Consider the following 19,917-nt stretch of genomic DNA (forward strand, 5'->3'; position numbering starts at 1 on the left):
CATGGTGAAATCCCATCTCTACTGGAAAAAAACATATATACAAAAAATTAGCTGGGAGTGGTAGCAGGCACCTGTAGTCCCAGTTACTCGGGAGGCTGAGCCAGGAGAATTGCTTGAACCTGAGAGACAGAGGTTGCAGTGAGCCAAGATGGTGCCACTGTACTCCGGCCTGGGCAACAGAGCAAGACACCATGTAAACAAAACAAAACAAAATAAAAGCCTACTAGAATTAATAAACAAGTTCAGTAAGTCCACAGGATAAAAGTTAATATTCAAAAATCAATTGTATTTATATATATACACCAGCAATGAACAATCCAAAAATAAAATTAACAATACTATCCACAATAGCACCAAAAATAAAGAAAGAACTTTAATAAAAGAAATGTAAGATTTGCACGGAGAAACATTCCATGTAAATTGATTAGGAGACTCAACATTGTTAAGAAGTCAACTCTCCCCTACTTGATCTATTAAGTTCAATACAATCCCTATCAAAACCCCAGCGGGCTATTTTACAGAAATTATCCACAGATCCAAAAAAGTATATGGAAATGCAAAGGATCTAGAATATCCAAAACAACTTCAAAGAAGAACAAAGTTGAACAGCTAACACTATCTGATTTTAAGAATTATAAAGCTATAGTGCTATGGTCTGAATGTGTGTGCCCCTCCTACAAGTCATATATTGAAATACTAACACCTGCAAGGTGTTAGGGGGTGGGGTGTTTAGTGGGCTGACTAGATCATAAAGGTAGAGCCCTCATGGATGGGATTAGTACCTTTATAAAGTAGGCCTAAGGAAGCTCATTTGCCCCTTCTACCATGTGAGAACACATGGAGAAGGTACCATCTATGAAACAGAAGATAGGCCTTTACCAAACATCAAATCTACCAGTGCTTTGATCTTAGGTTTTCCAGTCTCCAGAACTGTGAGGTATAAATTTCTGTTGTTTTTAGCACCCAGGTTATGGTATTTTGGTACAGCAGCCCAAATTGACTAAGACATAATGGTAATCAAGATAGTGTAGTACTGACATAAAGATAGACAAACAGGTTGGTGGAAAATAGACTCGCACATATATGGTCAATTGATTTTTGACAAGGATGTCAAAGCAGTTCAGTAAGGAAAGGACAGTCTTTTCAACAAATGGAGCTGGGAAAACTGAATATTCACATGCAAAAAGATAAATTTAAACTTTTACCTCACATCATGCACAAAAATTAAGCCAAAAGAAATCACAGACCTAAATGTAAAAGCTAAAACTATAAAAATTTTAGAAGAAAAGAAAGCGCAAAATCGTAGTGACCTTAAGTTAGGCAAATATTTGTTAGATACAACACCAAAAGACAATCCATATAAGAAACAATAAGTGAATTAGACTTCTTCAAAACTACAAATATTTGTACTTAAGTCAACATTAAAAAATATAAGCCCCAAACTACAAGAAAATATTTACAAATCATATTTCTAATGAACAACTTATATGCAGAAAATATAAAGAACTCTCAAACCTCAGTAATAAGAAATCAACCCCATTTAAACATAGGCAACAGGTTTGAACAGGTACGTCACTAAAGAAGATATGAATAGCAAACAAGCACATGAAAAGATGTTCAACATCATCGGTGACTAGGAAAATGAAAAGTAAAACTGGAATGAGATACACAGCTAAGATCAAAGGCTGGTCATACCAAGTACTACCAATACGTGGAGGAAACATACCAAGTACTACCAATATGTCATACCAAGTACTACCAACATGTGGAGGAAACTCATACACTACTAGAAAGAATGCAAAACGGTACAGATACTTTGGGAAAAGGATTGGTAGGCTCCTCAAAACTTAAACATATCTCAATATATGATTTAGTCATTCCCCCTCTAGGTATTAATGTAAGGAAAATAAAACCACATATCCATACAAAGATCTGTACATAAATGTTCAGTCATTTTATTTGTAATGGCCCAATACTGGAAACAACTCAAATGCCTATTAACAGGAAAACGGATAAGCAAACTGTAGTAGACCCATATAATAGGGTCCTAAGGAGCAATTTTAAAAAGTGAATTACTGGTACATGCAACAACATGGATAGATTTCAAAATAACTACTCTGAACAAATGAAGGCAGACAAAATAGAGTGTGTACTGTATGGTTCCTTTTTAAATATTCTAAGAAATGAAAAGCAAACTATATAGTGACAGAAGGCAGTTTAGTAGTTGCCTGGAGATAGAAGATGGAAGATCACAGAGAGGTGGAAGACAGGGATTACAAAAAGGCACTAGGAATTTTTCAGGGGTGAAAGACATGTTCATTATCTTGATTGTAGTGATAATTTCACAGGTGTGTACATATATCAAAATTTGTCAAAATAAATATTTTAAATAAGTGCTGTTGGATATTAATTGCATCAAAATAAACCTATTGAAAAATAAAGAGAGTAAGGGAAATTCTTCTACATGGCAACTAAACACAATATATAATCCTTTATTTGGACCCTGGATCCAAAATAAACAAGGTTATAAAGGACATTTTTGTAATAAATTTGAAAACAGAGTATGTATTTAGTTTTATTAGTGTATCAAAGTTTAATTCCTTGGGCATGCTAAATTGGGGTTGTGTTGGAAAATATAGTTCTTAGAAAATACATGCTTAGATATTTAAAAGGAAATGTTATGATGTTACAACATGCTTTCAAGTGCTTCATCAAAAGAAAACTTTATATAAATATGTTCATACATATACATATAGAAAGAGCCAGAAATAGAGACAGCAGAAGCCCAGTCATGACAAAATTTTGGCAATTTGTGAATCCAGGTAAAAAGTATGCAGGAGTTCATTATGTTATCATTTCAACTTTTATACAGGCTTGAAAATTTTTTTAATTGGGTAAAAATTTGATTTTATAAAAATTTCAACTTTCAGCCAGGCGTGGTGGCTCATGTCTGTAATCTCAGCACTTTGGGAGGCCAAGGCGGGTGGATTACGAGGTCAAGAGATACAGACCATCCTGGTCAGCGTGGTGAAACCCCATCTCTACTAAAAATACAAAAATTAGCTGGGCATAGTGGCGGGCACCTGTAGTCCCAGCTACTCAGAAGGCTGAGGAGGAGAATCACTTGAACCCAGGAGGTGGAAGCTGCAGTGACCCAAGATCCCGCCACTGCCCTCCAGCCTGGTGACAGAGCGAGATTCAAAAAAAGAAAAATTCAACTTTCAATGGCTTGAAGGTAAGAGTCCACATCCTTTTCATTTTTATATCTCTGGCATTTACCAAACAGAAGAAATTCTTCTTAAATGAGTGATTAAATGAAGGAATTAATACATAAATGTATTAGCATATAAATATAAAATGATAAGGAATAGGTTCAGAATAATCTGATATTGAAATATCTGAGACCTTTCTTTGATTTGTTTTCCATATACATACATATATATATATATGATGGAATACTACTCAGCCATAAAAAGGAATGAATTAACAGCATTTGCAGTGACCTGGATGAGACTGGAGACTACTATTCTAAGTGAAGTAATTCGGGAATGGAAAACCTGAGTTATGTTCTCACTGATATGTGGGAGCTAAGCTCTGAGGACCCAAAGGCATAAGAATAATACAGTGGACTTTGGGGATTTGAGGGGAAGAGATTTTGAGGGGAAGAGTGCAAGGCAGGTGCACTCTTTATATACTCTTCTACAGTTTCTTTATCCACTTGTTTATTGATGGACATTTGGGTTGGTTCCACAATTTTGCAATTGTGAATTGTGCTGCTATAAACATGCGTGTGCAAGTATCTTTTTCGTATGACTTCTTTTCCTCTGGGTGGATACCCAGTAGTGGGATTGCTGGATCAAATGGTAGTTCTTTTAGTTCTTTAAGGAATCTCCACACTGCTTTCCATAGTGGCTGGACTAGTTTACATTCCTACCAGCAGAGTAGAAGCATTCCCTGAGCTCTGTATCCATGCCAACATCTACTGCTTTTTTTTTTCAATTTTTTTTTAAGAAACTAAAAATCTTGAAAAAAAAGTGGAAGAATTGATGGCTAGAGTAATTAATGCAGAGAAGCTCACAAACGAAATGAAAGAGACGAAAACCATGGCACGAGAAATACGTGACAAATGCACAAGCTTCAGTAACCGTCTCGATCAACTGGAAGAAAGAATGTCAGCAATGGAGGATCAAATGAATGAAATGAAGCGAGAAGAGAAACCCAAAGAAAAAAGAAGAAAAAGAAATGAACAAAGCCTGCAAGAAGTATGGGATTATGTAAAAAGACCAAATCTATGTCTGATTGGGGTGCCTGAAAGTGACGGGGAAAATGGAACCAAGTTGGAAAACACTCTTCAGGATATCATCCAGGAGAACTTCCCCAACCTAGTAGGGCAGGCCAACATTCAAATCCAGGAAATACAGAGAACACCACAAAGATACTCCTCGAGAAGAGCAACTCCAAGACACATAATTGCCAGATTCACCAAAGTTGAAATGAAGGAAAAAATCTTAAGGGCAGCCAGAGAGAAAGGTCGGGTTACCCACAAAGGGAAGCCCATCAGACTAACAGCAGATCTCTCGGCAGAAACTCTTCAAGCCAGAAGAGAGTGGGGGCCAATATTCAACATTCTTAAAGAAAAGAATTTTCAACCCAGAATTTTATATCCAGCCAAACTAAGTTTCATAAGTGAAGGAGAAATAAAATCCTTTACAGATAAGCAAATGCTTAGAGATTTTGTCACCACTAGGCCTGCCTTACAAGAGACCCTGAAGGAAGCACTAAACATGGAAAGAAACAACCGGTACCAGCCATTGCAAAAACATGCCAAAATGTAAAGACCATCAAGGCTAGGAAGAAACTGCATCAACTAACGAGCAAAATAACCAGTTAATATCATAATGGCAGGATCAAGTTCACACATAACAATCTTAACCTTAAATGTAAATGGACTAAATGCTCCAATTAAAAGACACAGACTGGCAAACTGGATAAAGAGTCAAGACCCATCAGTCTGCTGTATTCAGGAGACCCATCTCACACGCAGAGACATACATAGGCTCAAAATAAAGGGATGGAGGAAGATTTACCAAGCAAATGGAGAACACAAAAAAGCGGGGGTTGCAATACTAGTCTCTGATAAAACAGACTTTAAACCATCAAAGATCAAAAGAGACAAAGAAGGCCATTACATAATGGTAAAGGGATCAATTCAACAGGAAGAGCTAACTATCCTAAATATATATGCACCCAATACAGGAGCACCCAGATTCATAAAGCAAGTCCTTAGAGACTTACAAAGAGACTTAGACTCCCATACAATAATAATGGGAGACTTCAACACTCCACTGTCAACATTAGACAGATCAACGAGACAGAAAGTTAACAAGGATATCCAGGAATTGAACTCATCTCTGCAGCAAGCAGACCTAATAGACATCTATAGAACTCTCCACCCCAAATCAACAGAATATACATTCTTCTCAGCACCACATCGTACTTACTCCAAAATTGACCACGTAATCGGAAGTAAAGCACTCCTCAGCAAATGTACAAGAACAGAAATTATAACAAACTGTCTCTCAGACCACAGTGCAATCAAATTAGAACTCAGGACTAAGAAACTGAATCAAAACCGCTCAACTACATGGAAACTGAACAACCTGCTCCTGAATGACTACTGGGTACATAACGAAATGAAGGCAGAAATAAAGATGTTCTTTGAAACCAATGAGAACAAAGATACAACATACCAGAATCTCTGGGACACATTTAAAGCAGTGTGTAGAGGGAAATTTATAGCACTAAATGCCCACAAGAGAAAGCAGGAAAGATCTAAAATTGACACTCTAACATCGCAATTAAAAGAACTAGAGAAGCAAGAGCAAACACATTCAAAAGCTAGCAGAAGGCAAGAAATAACTAAGATCAGAGCAGAACTGAAGGAGATAGAGACACAAAAAACCCTCCAAAAAATCAATGAATCCAGGAGTTGGTTTTTTGAAAAGATCAACAAAATTGACAGACCACTAGCAAGACTAATAAAGAAGAAAAGAGAGAAGAATCAAATCGACGCAATTAAAAATGATAAAGGGGATATCACCACCGACCCCACAGAAATACAAACTACCATCAGAGAATACTATAAACACCTCTACGCAAATAAACTGGAAAATCTAGAAGAAATGGATAATTTCCTGGACACTTACACTCTTCCAAGACTAAACCAGGAAGAAGTTGAATCCCTGAATAGACCAATAGTAGGCTCTGAAATTGAGGCAATAATTAATAGCCTACCAACCAAAAAAAGTCCAGGACCAGATGGATTCACAGCTGAATTCTACCAGAGGTACAAGGAGGAGCTGGTACCATTCCTTCTGAAACTATTCCAATCAATAGAAAAAGAGGGAATCCTCCCTAACTCATTTTATGAGGCCAACATCATCCTGATACCAAAGCCTGGCAGAGACACAACAAAAAAAGAGAATTTTAGACCAATATCCCTGATGAACATCGATGCAAAAATCCTCAATAAAATACTGGCAAACCGGATTCAGCAGCACATCAAAAAGCTTATCCACCATGATCAAGTGGGCTTCATCCCTGGGATGCAAGGCTGGTTCAACATATGCAAATCAATAAACATAATCCAGCATATAAACAGAACCAAAGACAAGAACCACATCATTATCTCAATAGATGCAGAAAAGGCTTTTGACAAAATTCAACAGCCCTTCATGCTAAAAACGCTCAATAAATTCGGTATTGATGGAACGTACCTCAAAATCATAAGAGCTATTTATGACAAACCCACAGCCAATATCATACTGAATGGGCAAAAACTGGAAAAATTCCCTTTGAAAACTGGCACAAGACAGGGATGCCCTCTCTCACCACTCCTATTCAACATAGTGTTGGAAGTTCTGGCTAGGGCAATCAGGCAAGAGAAAGAAATCAAGGGGATTCAGTTAGGAAAAGAAGAAGTCAAATTGTCCCTGTTTGCAGACGACATGATTGTGTATTTAGAAAACCCCATTGTTTCAGCCCAAAATCTCCTTAAGCTGATCAGCAACTTCAGCAAAGTCTCAGGATACAAAATTAATGTGCAAAAATCACAAGCATTCTTATACACCAGTGACAGTCAAACAGAGAGCCAAATCAGGAATGAACTTCCATTCACAATTGCTTCAAAGAGAATAAAATACCTAGGAATCCAACTTACAAGGGATGTAAAGGACCTCTTCAAGGAGAACTACAAACCACTGCTCAGAGAAATCAAAGAGGACACAAACAAATGGAAGAACATACCATGCTCATGGATAGGAAGAATCAATATCGTGAAAATGGCCATACTGCCCAAGGTAATTTATAGATTCAATGCCATCCCCATCAAGCTACCAATGAGCTTCTTCACAGAATTGGAAAAAACTGCTTTAAAGTTCATATGGAACCAAAAAAGAGCCCGCATCTCCAAGACAATCCTAAGTCAAAAGAACAAAGCTGGAGGCATCACGCTACCTGACTTCAAACTATACTACAAGGCTACAGTAACCAAAACAGCATGGTACTGGTACCAAAACAGAGATATAGACCAATGGAACAGAACAGAGTCCTCAGAAATAATACCACACATCTACAGCCATCTGATCTTTGACAAACCTGAGAGAAACAAGAAATGGGGAAAGGATTCCCTATTTAATAAATGGTGCTGGGAAAACTGGCTAGCCATAAGTAGAAAGCTGAAACTGGATCCTTTCCTTACTCCTTATACGAAAATTAATTCAAGATGGATTAGAGACTTAAATGTTAGACCTAATACCATAAAAATCCTAGAGGAAAACCTAGGTAGTACCATTCAGGACATAGGCATGGGCAAAGACTTCATGTCTAAAACACCAAAAGCAACGGCAGCAAAAGCCAAAATTGACAAATGGGATCTCATCAAACTAAAGAGCTTCTGCACAGCAAAAGAAACTACCATCAGAGTGAGCAGGCAACCTACAGAATGGGAGAAAATTTTTGCAATCTACTCATCTGACAAAGGGCTAATATCCAGAACCTACAAAGAACTCAAACAAATTTACAAGAAAAAAACAAACAACCCCATCCAAAAGTGGGCAAAGGATATGAACAGACATTTCTCAAAAGAAGACATTCATGCAGCCAACAGACACATGAAAAAATGCTCATCATCACTGGCCATCAGAGAAATGCAAATCAAAACCACAATGAGATACCATCTCACACCAGTTAGAATGGCAATCATTAAAAAGTCAGGAAACAACAGGTGCTGGAGAGGATGTGGAGAAATAGGAACACTTTTACACTGTTGGTGGGATTGTAAACTAGTTCAAGCATTATGGAAAACAGTATGGCGATTCCTCAAGGATCTAGAACTAGATGTACCATATGACCTAGCCATCCCATTACTGGGTATATACCCAAAGGATTATAAATTATGCTGCTATAAGGACACATGCACACGTATGTTCATTGCAGCACTATTCACAATAGCAAAGACTTGGAATCAACCCAAATGTCCATCAGTGACAGATTGGATTAAGAAAATGTGGCACATATACACCATGGAATACTATGCAGCCATAAAAAAGCATGAGTTTGTGTCCTTTGTAGGGACATGGATGCAGCTGGAAACCATCATTCTTAGCAAACTATCACAAGAACAGAAAACCAAACACCGCATGTTCTCACTCGTAGGTGGGAACTGAACAATGAGATCACTTGGACTCGGGAAGGGGAACATCACACACCGGGGCCTATCATGGGGGGGGGAAGGGGGGAGGGATTGCATTGGGAGTTATACCTGATGTAAATGACGAGTTGATGGGTGCAGCACACCAACATGGCACAAGTATACATATGTAGCAAACCTGCACGTTGTGCACATGTACCCTACAACTTGAAGTTTAATAATAATAAATAAATTAAAAAAAAAAAATTTTTTTTGATTATGGCCATTCTTGCAGGAGTAAGGAGGTATCACATGGTGGTTCTGATTTGCATTTCCCTGAAAATTAGTGATGTTGCGCATTTTTTCATAGGGTTGTTAGCTATTTATATATCTTCTTTTGAAAATTGTCTATTCATGTCTATTCATGTGCTTAGCCCACTTTTTGATGAGATTGTTAGTTTTTTTCTTACTGATTTGTTGTAGATTCTGGATTTTAGTCCTTTGTTAGATGTATAGATTTTGAAGATTTCCTCCCACTCTGTGGGTTGTCTGTTTACCCTGCTGACTGTTCCTTTTGCTGTGCAAAACCTCTTTAGTTTAATTAGGTCCCAGCTTTTTGTTTTTATTGCCTTTGCTTTTAGGTTTTTGGTCATGAAATCCTTGCCTATGCCAATGTCTAGTTTTCCTTCATTTCTTATGGTGACATTCTTTATATAATTTTTGTGGAAAAATCCAAACCTATACAAAAGTAGAAAGAATTGTTCAATATTTCCATGTACCTATCAACTGGTTTGAACGATCATCAACTCATGACCAATCACGTTTCATCTACACTTCTATCTACCTACTCCCTATTCTTTAGATAATTTTGAAGCAAACCTCAGATATCACATCATTTCAGCTGTGAATATTTCTGCATTTACCTCAAAAATAAAGAGAACCTCAAAAAAACATCACAGTCTCATTATCAAACCTACAATATAACAAGATTTCCTTAATATCAAATATCCTGTCTGGGTAAAATTTCTCAGATTATCTCATAATTTCAATAGTTGATTTTCAAAAAAAGACCTAAACAGCATCTATACAAATACATACTAAAATACTAATCCTTACTAATCCCAGGTACTTACAACATAATTTATTCCCACAATCATCCATCACTTCTTCACTGGTAAGACACAGGAAAAACAGAAAGGAAGGCTGAGTATTTTGCACACCATTGGTCCAGAAAGACCTCCCACTTGGCTCTCACTCTCACCTGATGGTATAAAACAGACTGCAGGTTCAGCAGCTTAAATATTACTTTGTTACTCCTGACACAAATCTTCACTATTCATGATTTTTTAAATTAATTAACAGACTAAAACCCATATTAGAATTATTTCCCAAGAACAACAACAGCATTGATGACAGTCAAAGGGAGTTGTTAAGGCACATGATGGCAAACAGTACCTGCATTCCCCATATTTGCCAGAACCCCCAACAACCCTCTGGATATCTCCTAAGAGATAAATCTCAGAGCATTATTTATTTCCTAATACATACAATTAAAAAGATTTTTAAAATATATTATTTCCTTTATACTACTTAGTGCAGACACAAAGCTTTATGGATTCACAAAACTGTTTTATGGCTAAACCTAACCATGTGTTTAACCAACTAAATGTATTCAGAATTTAACCTGCAATAGGAAGGTAAAATCTGTGTATTTTGCATTTAAGTACCTGTTATTTTATGCTGCTGTCAAGAAACACTTCTAACTGAAATGCATTCACCTCTTACTAGAGTGACAGCCCTGAGCAAGAGACTTTCTTTGCTCACTGCTTCAAGCCTGCATTACCTTAAAGAGTTCATGACTTTGGAAAGAGTTAAACGTAAAAAGGTAAGGGTATCAGCAAAGCTTTTGGAATTGTTTTCCCATTCCCAGCTTTTTATTCCCTCTTTGCACTGTTCTCTGTTTCTTCCCCAAACCCTCCTTTCTCTTCCCAGTCATCTGCTAGGCATTTTACAAATGATAGGATGTTAATGTAATATTGCTACTGGCAAGGATGATCAATGGATGCCAAGTCACTGGACAGAAGGTTGTTGGAGGATAGGTTATCCACACATGCCAATGTATCTCTCTGCAGTTACTTACTAGTTACATGGGGTAAAGGTACCTTCACAATGGAGAGACCTGGCAATCACTACTTGACTTAAGTAATCAAACTTGACTTAGCACTGAGAGTAAGACAAGACAACTTAATGTGCCTCCCGGTAGGACGCAACATAAAGTATACATCGTCATCTATGAAGCAGTCCTGTCAAAAATGTTTGACCTGAATCTAATCGAGCCTCTAGAACTATCCTTAAATTTACAGGAAATATAGGGGATAGAATAGGGACAAGTTAAATAGTAGTCATGAGAATGCAATCAGACAATCCAGCATATGAGAAATTTTACAAGAAAACTGGACTCTTGGGGAAAAAAAAAAAACTTCAGTAAAAAGTAGGAGGACTGTTCTAGATGAAAAGATTAAGAGTCTACCGACACAACAATCAAATGCACTATGTTTACATTGATCAGATCCTGGTTCAAAGCAACAACAATGAAGGAAATGATGGACAGAAAAAAAAAAAGAACTATTAGGTTGGTGCAAAAGTAATTGTGGTTTTTGACATTATTTTCTATGGTAACAGTAAGAATAAAAATCACCTAAGTAAATAATTTTTAAACTTTTGCCTTACCTTTAGCTAAAGCTTCTTTATATTTCTCTTTGGCAGAATGCATTTCTTTTATTAATTGTCTATAGCTGGATTTTAACTTCTCCAATTCTGTTTTTGTAACCTGTCAAAGAAACAAAATGCATAAATGTTTTAAAATGCTTAAATTTAAATTGCTCAAGAACTTAAATTCCAAAGTATTAACTGATGTGTACTTTACTACTTACAGGTCAGAGTTGTTCTTCAATATACAATTATAGAAAATAAACTACAAATATGTTTTAAAAATCAGTACTAAATTAATAGCATGCGAAAACAAATAAACAAAAGAATAGCAAATCAGGCCAGGCACAGTGGCTCACGCCCGTAATTCCAGCATTTTGGGAGGCTAAAACAGGCGGATCACCTGAGGTCAGGAGTTCAAGACCAGCCTGGCCAACACAGCAAAACCCTGTCTCTACTAAAAATACAAAAAATGAGCCAGGCTGTGGTGGCACACGCCTATAATCCCAGCTACTCGGGAGGATGGGGCACAAGAATTGCTTGAACCGGGGAGGCAGAGGTTGCAGTGAGCCAAGATAACGCCACTGCCCTCCAGCCTGGCTAAAACTTGACTGGAAAAAAAAAAAAGGCAGCAGGGAAAGGGGGTGGCAAATACAGAATAACACTGCCATTATCTAAAATTTAAAAAAAAAAATTAACTTGGTAAGTGCAGAAATATGTTCTGTAATTAAAAAAACAATTAAGATATTATTTCTATGGAACAATGACACAAATGCAAGTCCTTGACTGTAGTGAAAAAGCCATTTAAATGCAATTTAAGGAAAAAATACGTGTACCAGATATTGTCTACAGATCTTCAAATTTGCCATTTGAGAAGACTAAGAAAGAGAAAGCATCAAAACGTTGCAAAAGGGGTTATCAGCAACTTGGAAGATAATCTCAAATCCCTTTTAAAGAAATTCTGTATCACCAATGTTCTCGATGACACAGATGATGACACTGTGTCAATAAACAAAAATAACTACAATATAAATATAAATGAGTTCAAATAATTCTCCATTCAAGAAAAAACTCACTGGTTAACTTTGTAAAACTATTTTGGTAAAAGACTGATACAAAACTTTTTTTTTTTTTTTTTGGGGGGGATATAGAATCTCCCTGTGTTGCCCAGGCTGTTAGGGCAGTGGCATGATCTAGGCTCACTGCAGCCTCTGTCTCCAATTTTCAAGCAATTCTCATGCCTCAGCCTCCCAAGTGGCTGGGTTTACAGACGTGCACCACCACACCTGACTAATTTTTGTGTTTTTAGTAGAGGCGGGGTTTCACTGTGTTGCCCAGGCTGATCTTGAACTCCTGACCTCAGGCGATCTGCCCACCAAGCCTCCCAAAGTGCTGGGATTACAGGCATAAGACAGAACACTTTTTGAATCAATTGATCAGGCTGACAACACTGGAACCAATCAGTCAAGTTTCACATAATAAAAAGATAAATCAACATCATATACCTCCCGATATAAAACTGCAGGAAGTGTATACCACCACCTATGATGTATTCTTGCCCAAAATACCCAGCCAGACCCAATCTTATCAAGTCTCTAGATTCAAATTCCAATTTACAGAAAAGATTAAAGATGAAGGAATATATAAACCACATCATAAGATGCTAACAGAAAAACCCAAAATGAAGGAAATTCAATTATATAGAGCAAATTATCTAGTTTCTTCCACAAATAAACAGCATTTTATTAAAAACTGGGCAGGAAGGAGAACCTACTTTTTTTTTTAAAGTATCATTCAAATGCAAGGTATAGATGGTATCTGGATCCTGACTGAAACCAACCAACTATAAATAAAAGCTTAAACAACAACCATTTCAACAAAGAATATTCAATAACATGAAGGAATTATTATTTTTAGGCAAATTAATGATATTTTAGTTACATTTTTAACAAGAACACTGATTTTAGCTATACATTCTAAAATATTTATGGATAAAATGATATCTTTAAAATGATTCAATGTTAAAAAAAAAAAAGGGGGGGTGGGAGTATAGAAAAAACAGACTATTCAGGTGATGGGTAGGTGGAAGTTCATTTTACTATTTTCTCTTCTTTTATATAGCTACAAATTTCTACAATAAAAATAATTTGAAAAATGTCATTCAGAGAGACAGACTCTGAATGTAGGGAAAATTAGGGATATGTAAATTTAAGAATACCAAAAGTAATTCTGCCCATATTTTTTTTATTTATGCAAAGTATTAGATAAGACAAATATAGTTTTAAAAGACTCAGAGAATGATTTCAGTAAATAAAAACTAAAATGCCTAAGTGATAAAGCTTTGTGTCATAGTTTAATTGGGAGCCTTTTTTTCTTTCCTAGGAGTATATATAGTAACAGTATATCCTATAATCAGTGTTTTATGTTCAATAAGACATTACTTATTAGAGACCATAAACCTATTTCTTGCTGGGAAATGACAAATAAATAATTTTTAAAGTCAAATAAGGTAAAATATTTCAGTGAATTTGAAAAACAATTTCAAGAAAGAACTTCAATATGGAAAAACGAACCTTGATCATCTCTGCCTCTATCTGCTGATGAACACCTAAGTAACTTTTCTTCACCTGCTGCTTGTCCTTAATCATCATGGTGAGCCTGTGTAAAGGTCCAGAGTTCAAGTCCTCTGCATGTGTCTTCATTATCCTACTAAGTTGTTCTGTCTGCTGAATCATAAGTAGCCAAGACTAAAAAAAGAAAAGAAACAAAATTAACACTTGCATTAAAGGTTTCCATTTAGCTGTGCTTTAAGAGTTCAAAACTGTAAATATTCATTTTACACAAATTATTACATTAATATAAAAAATAGATTTCTGGCAACTGTGCAAAGATCTATGAATGGTTTATATTTAATGTCTTCAACTTCAACTACACATGCCTCAAAATTCTATAATCAGAGACTACACAGAAAACTAAGAAAAAGATTAGGGGACTCTTTAAAAAAGAGTCCACACTTGCAGTCTTCATTTTATCAATTCTCATTTGTTTTCCAGCACACTGAAATATTGCTCTGCCACACCATTCTAATGCCCCACTATGGTCTTCAGTTCCTAATGGTCAAATGCAACAGACATTGTCCCATCTTCATCTTAACCTGCCTCTCTCTGTGGCATCTGATCCTGCTGACTCAACTTCATTCTGAAACTGTCTTTTGCGGAGGCTTGCTTAGTTTCCTATTTTCAACATTCCTGGCTTGTTTTCCTGCCTTTCTAAAATTTCCTTTACAATCTTTGGTACCTGTTCTTTTGTTGCCTGTGAGAATACTGGCATTTAATGGATTTCTATCTATAGCCCTATTCTTTTCCTAACAAATATCTTTACATCTCAATAGTTCTTCCAGCACAATACACCAAAGGGCACAACACACTGTCTCAATAGCAAAAGGCACATAATTGTAGGTTTGGGATCAGTGGGCATATGGAAACTGCTAGAAGAACAAATCATTATTAGTTAGACTTCCTGACATATATATACTAAAAAAAAAAAAAAAAAGGAAGAGAGGAATGCTCTTCACTATAGGTATTCAATATTCTACTCAGAAACAATATTGAAGACCTATGATAGGGTGGATCCAAAAGATATTTTTTAAATGAGCGAAGTTTGGTTTCAGATACTGACAAGAATAATTTTCTACTCTATTATTTTTGATCTGTGAATGAATAGAATTATTTTTTTGCTGTTAATAGTCCAATGTAATCAAAAATCAAAATTTCATAAGCATCTGAAGCAAAATTACAGCCTAAAGAAAGCAAATTCTTAGTCATAATACATACTTGCCAGGATCTGACTTGTCAATCTTGTTTTTGATACACTGCATTGCATGTTTTTAAAAAAATAACAACCTTTGAGAACAGTTATTTAGGGACGGGACTTATTTTTAGTTGTGAAATTATATGATGAACATGGAACATATGTGTGGCCTATAAACCCATCATACTTACTTTTAAATATGAAAATATAATCACTAACTTGCGCTTAACACCACAAAGCAATTTAAAACTAATGTAGTCCTTACTTCAAAATCTAAAATTTAACAAACATGCAAACAGTATAAAACTATACAAACATGGATTAAAAACACAAACTAAATGGCTATAATATATGTAGCTTTGCCTTTTTCATCTAGTATTTTCACTTCAAACTATGCAGTGTTGGAGAAACATTCTATGGCATGTGCAGAATATTAATGCTACGAAAAAAATAAAAAGTGAGAGGAGACAGTCTTCTTGCTTTATCTTCAAAAAATAAATATTATTTAAGTGCTTTGTAGCAGTAACTTTTTGTAATTCTATGTAGGAGTCCTTGCAGCCTAGGGAAGAAGATTTCTTGGAAGCCAAAAGACCACACAATTGGGTCAGATTGCCCTCCTCTCCCAGAAGGGTACATCCCAACCTGCCTAAAAGCCCTGTTCACTGTAGTCACTACAGGAAGTCCAAGGTCTCAAAGCATATACTGCCACTCTGTCAACCCCATATTGCCCTCAGTATCTCCTAATCCAACCCAAGCCACTATCTATAGAATCCTGTATCTATAAGAACTCTTGCTCTATAATTAGAAAATTCTTCATACCTCTTCTCAGAACTTTCCCGTCATCTTCTAGTTTTAACAAAAGCCTGGCTCTATCTCACTTCCAACACCCCAATGCTGCTAATAAACATTTCCTGTGTTTCTGCAGAAGTCCCCTGCTCCTCTGAATCCCATGACACCCTTCTCCATAAACAATCCATCAGCAAGTCTTTCAGATTCTGTCTCCAAAGTCAATCACAAATCCATCGTCTTCTCTCTATCTCCACTGCCACTCCTTTGAAGGTTATGATTATCTCTGGCTTAGACTATTACAACATCTCCCAAATGGTACACTCTCATGCTCCTTTCCAATCCATTCTCTTTAAAGTAGCAATAATAATAATAATAAATTAAAAATTAACGTAAGTGTCTTCCTTAAAACACTACATTGGCTTTCCTTTTCATTTAAAGAAAAATCCAAACTCCTTTCTTTTATGTTGAGATGGAGTCTTGCTCCATCACCCAGGCTGGAGTGCAGTGGCACAATCTCTGCTCACTACAACCTCTACCTCCTGGGTTCAAGTGATTCTCGTGCCTCAGCCTCCCAAGTAGCTAAGACTACATGTATAAGCCACTACGCCCAGTTAATTTTCGTATTTTTAGTAGAGACGGGGTTTTGCCATTTTGCCCAGGCTGGTCTCAAACTCCTGGCCTCAAGTGATCCACCCACTTTGGCCTCCCAAAGTTCTGGGATTGCAGGCATGAGCCACCACACCCAGCCCAAACTCCTTCTAAGACTTACAATGTCTCCCATTATCTGTCCTCTAATCTATCCTTGCAACTTCATATTTTGCTGTTCTCTACCAAGCTAAATAAATGCTAGAAATGTTCTTTCTTCAGTTTGCTAAACATATCAAGCTCTAATCTCTTCCTGAAAGTTTTTACCTCTACCTAGAAGCTCTTCCTCACCTTCACCTGGCAAGATCCATATCTTCCTTTAGTAATCAGCTAAATATCCTGTAAGTCTAATCCTTGCTATTCTGTCTTGCTTTTTCTCAGCATTTAAAACAATTTATTTATCTATATGTATAATTGGTGGTTTGGTTTTTTATAATGTCTCCTCAACTGAAATGGAAGCTCCATGAAGACGGGATCATGTTTAATATTTTGAGTATTTACTGTGATGTTTGAGACAAGAGGGAGGGAAAGAGCGAAGAAGTAGGAAAAAAGAAAGAAAAAAAGGAAGGAGGAATGTAGAATAAAACCATGAATTAAATACATGCCATAAAAGTGGCTTTAAAGAGTTTTTTTTGAGACAGGGTCTCACCCTGTCACCCAGGCTGGAGTGCAACGGCACAATCATGGCTCGCTGCAGACTCAACCTTCCAGGCTCAAGAGATTCTCCCACTTCAGCTTTCCAAGGATTTGTGACTACAGGCATGCACCACTACGTCCAGCTAATTATTTTGATTTTTAGTGGAGACAAGGTCTTACTATGCTGTCCAGGCTGGTCTTGAACTCCTGAGTTTGAGTGATCTTCCCACCTCAGCCTCCCAAAGTGCTGGGATTACGGGTGTGAGCCACCATGCCCAGTCATAAATATTTTTTTAACATTGAATTAGGTAATATTATAATCTGATAGTGAAGAAAAAATAAACAGCTCTATCTTCAACTGAAAAAATAACAGAAATAGCAGAGCAGCATGTAATGCAAATGAAACACTGACCTAAAACGAATGGTTGAAAGTCACACACAAAAAGATGTCTGGATGATCTAATTCTCTGAATTAGCTGGGTGGGTGAGATATTTGTTAAAAGAGAAGAGAGTAAAATGTTAATAGATGCTTAACAAAGAAACAAACAAAAGTAAAGATACATTTCAATATCTGCACTACAACTGGAATAGCACGTTGCAGATATAGCTCTTTGGTTACAGCATAGCAATGATCAGGGCACAGATAAATTGTTATTTAGGATAATTTGTGGAAGATAATTCTTTCTCTTTTAAAAAAAAAAAAAAATAGAAACAGGGTCTCACCATGTTGCACAGGCTGGTCTCAAACTCCTGGCATCAAGTGATCCTCCTGCCAGTCTCCCAAAGTGCTAAGATTACAGGCATAAACTACTGCACCTAGCTACAAGCTAATTCTTTGTAACTTAATAAACAAAGTATTGTCAGCCACTTGAAGACATTAAAATTGCTTCATCATACAGAAATGATTGCTAACAGTGTTCCTTACAATTGAATTTTACCAGTAGGAAGTCACTGATGCTGAAAGTTATAGACAGGTTAAAAAATATTTAAAAAGTAAAAATATCTGCATTTTAATTTTAGAAAAATTTAATCATGGACAAATGACAATAATACAATCAGAAGAAAACATGGTTAAAATTTGCAAAACAGAATATAAATATCATCATTATTGAAAGAAGAGCTACAAAACTTTAAAGTGATAATAATTTAATTTTACTAGACTAGACAAAAATCCCACAGGATACCAACAAAAATCAAGAATGAGAGACTGATGGAAAGAAGTTTTAGTAACTTTTCAAATAGAAGAGTCAGAAGACAGCTTTAGTTCTGAAGTTTGTATATCAAGAAGTATAAATTTGAGTTTATAATTCTTAAGTTTCTGAAGTTATCCAAGTGAAGGTTTTTAAATAAGCAGGCTATTTACACCTTCTGAATTATCAAAAGTGCTTTTTAAGGAATGTTAACATGATCCATTATAAAAAGGACAAAAAGTAAATAATAATTGAAAGTGACTACAAAATAAAAATGAGGCCGGGAGCAGTGGTTCATATCTGTAATCCCAGTGTTTGGGGAGGCCAAAGTGGGAGGACTGTTTGAGGCCAGGAGTTTGAAACTAGCCTGAGCAATGTAGCAAGACAGTGTCTCTACAAAAAAAAAAAAAATTTAATCAAAAATTTGAAAAGCTTTGCTTTTAAATGTCAGCATTTGCTGGATATAGTGGCTTGTTTCTGTAGCCCTAGCTACTCAAGAGGCTGAAGTTGGAAGATTCCCTTAAACGCAGGAGTTTGAGGTTAGAGTGAGCTATGACTGTGCTACTGCACTCCAGCCCGGGTGACAGAGTGAGAGCCTGTCTTGAAAAAAAATAAAAATAAAAAAGATACTAACTCTATCTGTTAAATATTATATGAAAATGGGATAAACACCTATGAAAAGGAAAACATTATCAAATCAGAGGGGACAAAACTTCACTTTACATGCAATACATATGAAACAGAAATAAAATACAGCACAACAACAAAAAGACAAGTGAAAACACCCCAGAAAAAATATGAACAACAAGACCCTGTAGTCACTATATTCAAATAATATAAAGTCGAATTCTAGGACAAAATATAAAACAAAGAAGAGCTTACTTAATTACAGGAAAAAGGAAATAAAGTCTCTAGGGTTGAGGAATAGGAAGAAGGCTGGCAGGCTCTCACTCTTGCACTCTCTCTCCCTCTCCTGTTTCCTTTTAGCTCTTCCAAAACTTTTGAAGATTTTCCCAAAATTAAACTCTGTCTATTGAACTACATGATGTAAGTTCTACTTTCCTGTTTGAATCCCAACTTTTACAAGTATGAAATTCAAACAGATCAATAACCATGGAGTCCATGGTTGTCATAAACCAATTATGAATAACTTGCCTCTAATAAAGTGCAAAGCTCAAATGTTTCGCTATTGAATATCTAAATTATTTGAATCAGTAAACTTTGGTGCTACTTAAATTGTCTCTAAGTATTGAGAATGAAAAAAAAAGTTTCTAAAACCACCATAACATTGAGAAACCGAGGCAGAACCCTGTGGGATCCCTGAATTGAGGAGACAGAGCAGGGAATCTGCAAAGAACAAGGTGCCATGGAATAAAAACAAATACAACCTACCAAGACTGAATCATGAAGAAACAGAAATTCTGACTAGACTAAAACAAGTAGGGAGAC

General features: G+C 36.3%; 1 protein-coding gene across 8 annotated transcripts in view; it reads right to left on the reverse strand.

Moving 5' to 3' along the window:
- FER (FER tyrosine kinase) overlaps positions 1-19,917 on the reverse strand; it is a 452,292-nt gene that overhangs the window by 345,611 nt on the left and 86,764 nt on the right. For all 8 annotated transcript variants that reach the window (XR_005235731.2, XM_037984945.2, XM_008014098.3 and 5 more), the window contains 2 exons: positions 13,972-14,145; positions 11,420-11,519 (listed from right to left, as the gene is read on the reverse strand). Coding sequence is in view for 7 of the 8 variants with exons in the window: in XM_037984945.2 (XP_037840873.2) it covers positions 11,420-11,519; positions 13,972-14,145 (274 nt within the window). In the remaining variant the exon portion in view is untranslated. The remainder of the gene's footprint in view (positions 1-11,419; positions 11,520-13,971; positions 14,146-19,917) is intronic.

The sequence above is a fragment of the Chlorocebus sabaeus genome, chromosome 23, assembly GCF_047675955.1.
Source record: "Chlorocebus sabaeus isolate Y175 chromosome 23, mChlSab1.0.hap1, whole genome shotgun sequence".
Taxonomy (NCBI): domain Eukaryota; kingdom Metazoa; phylum Chordata; class Mammalia; order Primates; family Cercopithecidae; genus Chlorocebus; species Chlorocebus sabaeus.